This window comes from Orcinus orca, chromosome 7 (genome assembly GCF_937001465.1).
Source record: "Orcinus orca chromosome 7, mOrcOrc1.1, whole genome shotgun sequence".
Taxonomy (NCBI): Eukaryota; Metazoa; Chordata; class Mammalia; order Artiodactyla; family Delphinidae; genus Orcinus; species Orcinus orca.
The window spans coordinates 83,573,827-83,584,430 of NC_064565.1; the positions used below are offsets into that span (position 1 = coordinate 83,573,827).

General features: G+C 37.8%; 1 protein-coding gene across 1 annotated transcript in view; it reads left to right on the plus strand.

The window, feature by feature from the left end:
• Nucleotides 1-9,012, plus strand: part of PLCL1 (phospholipase C like 1 (inactive)) — a 366,570-nt gene extending 357,558 nt beyond the window's left edge. The window contains exon 6 of the mRNA XM_004262885.3: nucleotides 7,306-9,012. Coding sequence (XP_004262933.2) covers nucleotides 7,306-7,488 — 183 coding nt within the window. The 3' untranslated portion in view covers nucleotides 7,489-9,012. The remainder of the gene's footprint in view (nucleotides 1-7,305) is intronic.
• The last annotated feature ends 1,592 nt before the right edge of the window (nucleotides 9,013-10,604 follow it).

Consider the following 10,604-nt stretch of genomic DNA (forward strand, 5'->3'; position numbering starts at 1 on the left):
GAGCCGTTTGTATGGCTGTGCTTATTAAACATGTCATTCTGCTTTATTCTGTAATGTTGTGTGGTCTTGTTGGCATTGAATTATTCTTAAAATTTCTTTGAAGTATCTTCTACATTTTATAAATTATTCTTCTTCAGATCTAGATTCTCAGATATTAAAAATATTTACTTATGTTCTCTTTCCATAATCTTCAGAGATATCTGATTAATTGGAGTTTCTGACCAATACTAAAATGTATCAGTCATAAAACTAACTTAACAAACTTAACTTTATAAAGGGTATAAAATCTAATGGCTCAGGTAAACATGTCCAATGTAATTCACTTTTTGTTCCTATAAAAATGAAATAGTTTAATTGCATTATGTGATAAAGATTTGAAAGGTAGTGTCTTTTCCTTTGTTTTGAGTTCAGAGTTTCAGGAGAAGAGTAACATAAGAAGCTCCAATAAATCAGTACTCTTAGACCAGAACTGCTCTACAACTATTCATCCATATTTCTTGAAAGTTCATAGAGTAAAAATTCAACTTCTTAAGTGGTGAGTAGAATGCAGTTGAAATATTTGGTGGACAAGGTCTTGAAAAATAATAAATCTGAGTTTTAATAACTTTAGGCAATGAGAACTTCTATTTTTGTGCAGTTGAGGTATTTTGTACATTATTTCCCTAATGGCTACATCTTTGTGCCTGTAACTCTTGCTAACATGTTGTATACATTCCCTACAAAACTAGGCTTTCATTCTGGAGAGCAAGGATCCCAGGCCATCTTTGCATCGTTTTACCCAATATTCCAGTAATCTAACCTCAAGAGAAGTGTATCTGTCATGACATCAACACATTTTTGATTTGCTATTTTAATTTCTCAAATGAAGGACGTTGTAATAGTTGTTTCTACCTCCTTGGAGCAAAACATTTACCCCCTTTAGATAATACAGAGATTCCCCAAAAGCATGCTTTTTGAACTGTTAATACGGTGGTAGTACACAGCTCACCACAACATGGTCATGTCCACCAAATGGAGCTGGAACAAATAAAGCGGTGCTAATACCAACATGCTGTCTGTGGCGGACTTTTGTTGCAGTATTATCCAGGGGTGGCTCTAGCTGTGGGTGTGGACGCTCATATGGGACGAATTTCAGGGGAATCAGCCAGCCGTTGAGTGTGTGCTGAAAAATACCCATACACGCCTGCCCGGTGACAGAGCTGCATTTGTTTATATGCGTAGTTGTATATATGTGAGGGCCTTTCCATTCCCAGAGTCTCAATTAGCTGCTTTAAATATTTGTGGTGTACTCTGAGACAACCCACACATTTCCTTCACACGTGACAAGGACACTAGTTATGATGTTTGACCACTCTTTCATACACTAATATCACAAGGGATAGGGCAGTTCATGGGAAAAATGGGTATTTTAAGAGCCATGGATGTCAATGCCTTTTGAAAGTTACCTGCCAGATTGTAGCCAAAACTATTTTCAAACTATAGAAGGAAACTGCATTTCTTAGTAAGAACAGGAATAACACAAATTCTAAATGTCTTTTGATAGATTATAAAATATAGTTATTAGATAGCTTACAAATATATAACTAATAGATAACTCACATTTAGAATTCTAGCCCCTTTTATGGTTTTGATATAATGAGATAATATGTGCAAATTGGTTTACATTTAGTATATTAAGTGTTCAAAGTGTTAGCCTCTGTTTAGTGTTGTGATAGCATATTATTGTCAGTAATAGTTTATGAGTAATAATAAAAACTGTGGTGGTATGGTAGTATATCAGTCCCATTTACAATCTCATTGCATCCGATATTTCTTGATTTCTAGATGATTTATTTTAATTGCAGTTTAATGACGTTGGAAGGATTTGGTTATGAATGCTTAATGTCTCCTTTTAAAAAAATTCATTAATCATTACTAATTTTTAGGTTCAAAAATCTCTGTAGTGGGCTTCCCTGGTGGCGCAGTGGTTGAGAGTCCGCCTGCCGTTGCAGGGGACACGGGTTCGTGCCCCGGTCCGGAAGGATCCCACATGCTGCGGAGCGGCTAGGCCCGTGTTACTTTTTAAATGTGTTGGGATTTCCATGGACTGTGACATTTGGAAGTCAAATAACAGTGGAGGCTGAATTGGTAGTCATTGCTGTTGATACTTTTGATAATCCTGTTGTCCCATCAGCATAAGTCTGCCTGAGATGCTTTCTATTACTCTTACGTTTCTTTGGATTAAAGCAGTCCTTCTCATGTTTTTCCCCCTGAAGCATCCCTAGTACCAGAGGAGAGAAACTAAAAATTCCCATGAGATTGCTAGTATATTGCAATGTTGGCAACAGCTTGACATTTCTTTCAAGTTGAGTATTCAGTGGTCAAATTGTCCATTAATTTTACATTCCAGGCCGTAACAATCCCAGATTTATTTTCCCAGGAGATGTTACAATTTATATACCACCAAGTAAAATGAATTCTCTTGGGCTTCTCTCCTTTCTGCCTCTCTCCCAAGACCTCTGTTTGAGGAGAATTTCTGAGCATATTCTTTAGAAATGCCCTGTTATATTACTCCTTAAATACATACTACACACCAATACCTTTAAGTGGCTTAGCTGATCTGAGTACCTAATAGGTCTTGTGGGAAATGATACACAGGACAGAGGCATTTTGAGGGAGGAGATGTGGTATAAGCTGGCTAGGTAGGAGGATTTTGAGAGGGAGTGTAACAGAGTAGAGAGAGGGCTGCTAGTTGGTCAGCGGAAATCACTGCAAGCATGGTGGGAAAAAGTCAGCCCGGAAAAGGAATGCCAAGATGGGGTTGTTAACAATAAACTTCACCCTCTTTACAATTTTGCCTAGAATGAGTCTTTTCTGCTTCTGCTAACTTAATCCATAAGACTCAAGGAGTTTAACCACAGAACAGAAAGATGACCTCTATGCCTCCTTCTTAAAAAAAATATTGAAAACAACATTTTTACATCAGTGTTTCAATGGAAATTCTTCATAATATAGTCTTTCATTTTTTCTTCTTCTGTTAATAGCTTAATTTCTTTTCCAATTTTTTTTCTGCCTGTATCATGCAGCCAGGGCGTGTTGTCTCCTGGTTATCAGGAGATGATGTCCTTTGTTTTTGTGCACTGGCACAAACTGTCTTCTCCAATTGGCCTTTGTTTTCTAGAGAGACTGACTTCTATTTACCAGAACTGACACAGTCTGACATTTAGGCCTGGATGCCACCTCTCAGAACCGATGAGATGATATTCTGGCTGATTGATTAGATACGTTTTATAACCTGCTGCAGGAAAAGTGACGTGAGAGCATTATTCATTAGTAGTATCAAGCCTGATATTTTTGCATGTTTTACTCCTCTCTTGCAATTAGGGAAGATGCCAATTTTGCTTTTTTTATGCTTTAAGAATGCCTGATGAAAATTTTAACACTAAAAGAAAAGGGAGCACTTAAAAGTAATACTCTGAAAATGAGTGTGGGTATAATCTGTTTATTAATACAGTTTTTTTAAAGGAATCTTTGTGCTTGTAAAAGCAGTAGCAATATACATATCTCTGTAAAAACAGACTCTTGTAGATGCATTTTAAACAAGTTAGTAAAATTTATATTAAAATATGCACACTATCAAGATACTTATTTTAGTAATAGAGTATGTTAATTGCTTTTCATATCACCTTAGAGCATAGTTTACTTGTGATTATTTAAATCACAAATAGCTTTTCTTTCTTTTTTTGAAAACATCTTTATTGGAGTATAATTGCTTTACAATGGTGTGTTAGTTTCTGCTTTATAACAAAGTGAATCAGTTATACATATACATATGTCCCCATACCTCTTCCCTCCTGTGTCTCCGTCCCTCCCACCCTCCCTATCCCACCCCTCTAGCTGGTCACAAAACACTGAGCTGATCTCCCTGTGCTATGTGCCTGCTTCCCACTAGCTATCTATTTTACGTTTGGTAGTGTATATAAGTCCATGCCACTCCCTCACTTTGTCCCAGCTTACCCTTCCCCCTCCCTGTATCCTCAAGTCCATTCTCTAGTAGGTCAGTGTCTTTATTCTTGCCCCTACGTTCTTCATGACCATTTTTTATTTTTTTTTTTAGATTCCATGTATGTGTGTTAGCATACGGTATTTGTTTTTCTCTTTCTGACTTACTTCACTCTGTGTGACACACTCTAGGTCCATCCACCTTACTACAAATAACTCAATTTCATTTCTTTTTATGGCTGAGTAATATTGCATTGTATATATGTGCCACATCTTCTTTAACCATTCATCTGTTGATGGACACTTAGGTTGCTTTCATGTCCTGGCTATTGTAAATAGAGCTGCAATGAAGATTGTGGTACATGACTCTTTTTGAATTATGGTTTTCTCAGGGTATATGCCCAGTAGTGGGATTGCTGGGTCATATGGTAGTTCTATTTGTAGCTTTCAAACCAACCTCCATACTGTTCTCCATAGTGGCTGTATCAATTTACATTCCCACCAACAGGGCAAGAGTGTTCCCTTTTCTCCACACCCTCTCCAGCATTTATTGTTTCTAGATTTTTTGATGATGGCCATTCTGACTGGCGTGAGATGATATCGCATTGTAGTTTTGATTTGCATTTCTCTAATGATTAATGATGTTGAGCATTCTTTCATGTGTTTGTTGGCAGTCTGTATATCTTCTTTGGAGAAATGTCTATTTAGGTCTTCTGCCCATTTTTGGATTGGGTTGTTTGTTTTTTGGATATTGAGCTGCATGAGCTGCTTGTAAATTTTGGAGATTAATCCTTTGTCAGTTGCTTCATTTGCAAATATTTTCTCCCATTCTGGGGGTTATCTTTTCATCTTGTTTATGGTTTCCTTTGCTGTGCAAAAGCTTTTAAGTTTCATTAGGTCCCATTTGTTTATTTTTATTTCCAACAAATAGCTTTTCAACATTTTTTGTAATCTTTAAAACTGTGAGGAAGATGGAAGAATATTTTCATCATTTTTACAGGAGATAAAATGGCCCAGGGGGAAATTGTTGGAGCTAAAAGCAAAACTAAGATACTCTGACTTTTGTCCCTGCCAACGAATGTTGGTGCATCTTATCTTCCTGACTCTGTAGATCCCATCTCTAAGTTCTGTCCGACTGTGCCACCTGGTTAATGATTGTCTTTTTATCCGTGTTGTTTCCATGGGTGACAATGACCGGGAGGCTTTACTGTCCTTTGTTGAGAGTTCACAGTTTGCCTTGAAGGGATGCCACATCATGTAGTGGTTAAGACTACAGATTCTGGAGCCAACTGCTGGACTTTATTTCAACCCCAGCTCCATCACTTAGCAGCTGTGTGAGTCTGGGAAGGAAGATCACTCTGGACCTCTGTTTTCATTGTAAACTTAAAGTAAGAAAAGAGCCTATGTTGTGGGGATGTTGTGACAAATAATGAACCTCTGTAAAGTATGAAGAAGAATGCCTGCAGAGAGTGAGCACTTTCTGTGCTGTATTATTATCATTATCACTTCAGAATTGCATGTTTCAAAGTGGATGTGACTTTTTTTTTTTTTTTTTTTTTTTTGCGGTACGTGGGCCTCTCACTATTTGTGGCTTCTCCCGTTGTGGAGCACAGGCTCCAGATGCGCAGGCTCAGCGGCCATGGCTCACGGGCCCAGCCGCTCCGTGGCATGTGGGATCTTCCCGGACCGGGGCACGAACCCGTGTTCCCTGCATCGGCAGGCGGACTCTCGACCACTGCGCCACCTGGGAAGCCTGGATGTGACTTTTTTTAACGTCCAGAGGGGACTCATTATGCCTATACTCCCCAAGTTCTGCTTGTGTCATGCATATTTTTCTCTTAGAAAGTCCATCTCTATCTGAAAGAGTGTTCATTCTCTAGTCTCTAGTTTTAGTCTAAATTATAAACATGGTGTGTGGAACAGGGCACTGAACCGCGAGGCAGAAGACCTGGACTTAAGTCCCAGCTCAGTCATTAACCAGCTGTGACCTTGGGTCAGTCATGTCACCTCATCAGACTCAGCTTCTTTTCTCCTCATGAGAAGGCTAAACTATACAACCTCCAAGTTTACTTCTAAAATCCCAATCCATGATTGAGGTACTTGGAGGTAAGTTCACCTTAACAAAAGTATTAGGCCAACTTGTACTTATTCATCCCATATATTTAAAGGCTGTTGTTTGAAGGATTTTATGATATAAGGTAGAATTGGCAAGTGCTTGTACAGATTTTGAGGAAAGAAATATTCCAAGGCATTTTTAATGCAATGCATTTTTAATTTTAGGGTCCTCATACATCCTAAAGTAAAAGCTTTCATCAAATTAAAGAGATCAAACAGTGTATGATGAAGTACCTTGCATAAAATAGGTGACTTACCTTTTCTCGAAGTCTCTGCTTTGTAGAGGAACTCTCCAGTAGCTCGTGTAACCTCCAGTTTCAAGGTCACACTCTCAGGCATTGTCGTGAGAATGGAGGGGAGAGACGGAACTCATTCCTCTTTTGTCTGTACACACTGGAAACATGTTCTGGCTTCCCCACACTTACTCCTTCAGCCCCTTGGGCTAGTGTCAGCATATACACTTGATCATTATAACAATGACCTAAAATAAGAAAAAAAATAATTGGAAAAGATCTTTCTCAGACTCTGATATAACTGACAACTGATGATTTCCTGTGATCCTCGTTTGCTTTTTTGTTTTGATTGACACACTAAGCCTCTGGAGCCTCTCTCCATCAGCCAGATGGGAACATTGTCCTCAGGATAATAGAAAAGAACATGGGTAAATAGGAACTTAACAAAAGGCAGGCTGTAGCGATGACCCAATATACTACAAACCAGCTTACCAAGCATAAGGGTGTGTGGTTTACTTTACAGAGATTTGCTTTGTAAGCTCTTTTACACTGAGAAGATGATTTAATTTTCAGTTCTTTGAGGAAGAGCTTCTTCCCTTGTTTTCTCCCAAGCCTAGGAATGCTGGGCTGGGTGGGTTAGGAGTTACAGCAGTGTGCAGTCTCGAACCCTGGTGATGGAAGGGCTGATTGTCCTTGGTACATTCAGATAAGGGTCCCCAGACGGTGTTCCCTCCTATAGGAAATCTCCAGAGGCTCCCAGCAACTACAGAGACAATGGGGAAGGCTCAGGTTGAGGTCCTTGACTTAAAGAGCAAAGACCCTCAATAATGCAAGGAAAGGATGTTGGAAAAGTGGGCTCTCCGGTCTGAGTCTGTTTCCTCACTGAGCAACAGCGTGAAGGATATAGAGTGATGTCACTTAGGATCTGCCTGGCCCATAACATTCTTCTTTGGTGTCTATTTCTGCCTGTTTGTAGGGCCAAGGAGATCTGTTGAAGAATGCCAAGAATGAAGCTATAGAGAACATGAAGCAGATCCAGCTGGCGTGCTTGTCTTGTGGCCTTAGTAAAGCCCCCAGCAGTGGTGCCGAGGCCAAGAGCAAGCGCAGCCTGGAGGCCATAGAGGAGAAGGAGAGCAGCGAGGACAATGGGAAGCTGTGACCCTGAGTGGCAGCCACGCCTTCACCCAGGCTTCCTGCCAAGGACTCTGGTTTTTCCTTCTGGTTTTCTTTCTTTAAGCTTTTTAGAAGTTCACAGAAAGATGCCCTCTCTGGGGTATTGGACATAAACAGATATTTTCACAATGTCAGTATTTTAACATAGTTAATTTATCTAAGTTAAAATCTTTAGTAGCAGTGTTTTAAAATTCTGAGATGTGTGTACACACTCACGTATGGATGTGGGCGGAAGTGTGTGTATGTGTGTGTGTGTGTGAGAGAGCAAGCGAGAGACAGAGATAGAGAGAGAGAGACAGAGAGGGAGAGAGAGAGAGAGAGAGAGAGCAAAAGAGAAGGACTGAGAGAGGTGGGGACGGGAGAGAGAGATTGAGATGCTGTTGAAATCTATTCTGTGTTGCATTATTCATTTAGTAACTTATTACTTTATCATTTTGGGACAAATTTGTTCATCTGAAATTCTAAAGAGCACTTCACTATAACCTGTTGCTGTGTTTAATTTTACTTCTCTACCTTTATCATTTAATTTGGAAATCGTAACACAGCTTATTATTGAAGGAAGCCAAATTTATCATGCATAGATGTTTTAATAGATTAAATATAGATTAGACAAATTCCTAAGAATCACAGTAGAAATAAAAGTGAATGAAGGATAAACAACTGATCAGAATTTCTGGGAAGATCAGCAAAGTCTTCAGTTAGTGAACTCTTTAAAATATTTATTAAATAAAATCAATTTTTAGAAAGTTTTCTGTAGTTGTTTACTTTTCAGTGGAAAAGTTGATCTTAAGTGAATTTATACCCACTTATGTGGTACTCTGAAACACCATGAAAACTCTGTTGAAATTAGGATTTTGATGTGACAACGATATTCAGTTATGAAATTTCAAGGTTGTGATTTATAGGAAGGTCTCATTCTTCCTAACTGGGAATCTTAGCATTCATTTTCTATTACACACATGGGCAGCTAGGAGGTCTTGACTTTCATTGCATTTAATTGAGCACTAAATTTAAATTTAAAGACATTGTTCAAACAATATCATATCATCACCTTGAGCTGATATAAATTCTGTGGGTCAGATAACACTGTGATGATTTAAGGACTAACCGATTACAAAGTATCTATGATATAATTTTAACACATGCAGAAAAACATACACACAAAAGAAGCAAATGACTAATTAGGGTACATTTATAATTGCATCCAGATCATTTTTACCCTAATATCTTCAGAAAGTACTTGAGTGTAATATGTTTGTTACCTCCAACAGAACTAAATGTTCTATGGTTATGAAAATATATCTATTTAAAACATTGCTTTTATTTTGAAAAGCTTCTTAATTAATTTGGTTAACAAATATGCTAATTTGGGGGAACCTAGGGAAGATCATTGTTGAAATTTTGCAAATATAAACATCTTCTATAGCAACTGTGTTAAGTTATTTCTGACTTCTTAACACTATTATGTTCATGTTGCACATTACTGAGAGAGTAAAGATATGAAACAACACTTTTATTGTTCTCTTTTATTGTGAATTAATTGAAAAAGGAATGATAATGAAAATGAGTTACTATATAAAAAATATCTTACAGGGTATGATATTTCCATGGACCAGATATGATGATATTTTTCCCTAGGTTTAAAACTGGGCGCTTGGGAAGACACATGAGCTCATTTGAAGGTAGGTTTCCAGTGGTACTACAATAGCCTGAAAAAATGTCTTTACCCTCCATTATACTTACCCTTCACAGTGGAAGGAATAGTGGAATGCAGATATCTAAGACCCTTATGATGAAAACGAGGTGATATAGACAGAAACAAAACCCTCCTTGCATTAGCCAGTTGGTTGGTTTCACCTGTGGACCTCTTCACCTCCCTGAGTACCATGTGGAGAAATTCATGTCTTTACAGAGAGGTGGGAAGAGAAGCTAAAGGGTGGCAAACTTTCAAAGAATATTCATTCATGTCTTTACTTGAGGGTCAAATCCAATCCTTGAGAGTGGCTTCTCTAGTTTATTCCATTTGTCCTGGGGCTCCACGCACACTTAGGCTCTAGTACCCAAATATTCTTGAGAACATGATATGATTCCACCTCATCTAATGCTGCTTCTGGTGTCAGCGACTCTCTGCTCCACTGCACTGGGTATCCTTCGTAGGTAGGGATTGAGGTGTGGGGCAGAGAGGAGCTTTAGATTCTGAGAGTAGAGAAGTTGCCAGGGAAGAGGTCTTACCTCCTGATGGAATAGCAAAAACAAACATACAACCTTTTTTCATTATTATATTCTACAAGTGTCTGGTTTTTTTCCAAACTTGAACTCCTCTAGAAAAAGCCCCCTTCTCTCCACTTAGCTTTTGGTGATGCTAGGAAGGCAGAGTGGTAGATATTCATTCTATTTTTGTTTATTAATTTTTACATTACCCAGGGAATTTGAGGCGGTGATGGTAGGTATTATCACTGATATTTTGTAGGTGAGAAAGCCAAAGGCCACTGATATAGTAAGTGGAAGAACTGATTTTGAATTCTGGTCTGTCCAAATTTTGTGCAAGAGTATTTATTCAATGATTTTGATTTTTAATTAATTCTCAAAACTTTAAACTAAATTATTAACTCTTTCCGTTACAACCACAAATAAAAAAACTTCATCCTATTTTCTTATAATAAAATGTTAATGATCAATATAAAAATGCGAAAATAGAAAAATATATAAAAAATAAAAATCTCCCGCTATTACATTTAGATTTATACCTCTTAGACCCTGTTTAGCATTTCTTTATACATATAAATGTGCTTTCATTTTTAACAAAAAATGAGATCATATTATATAAACTGCTTTGTAACAGGCTTTTTACAACAATAAAAACAATACATCGTGGAGATCTTTTTATGTCAATAATATATATATGTACACTGGAGCTCTCAGCCTTTGAATTGAATCTAGTCCATAAATGACATATTTTATTTGGTCACTGAATTTTTTCAAAAAATTCTAAACAATAGACAACTTTTAAACATGAGGAGATTTCACATAAAAACTTCAATTTTCTACTTCTTTTAAAATATTAGGTATAGGGCTTCCCTCGTGGCGCAGTGGTTGAGAGTC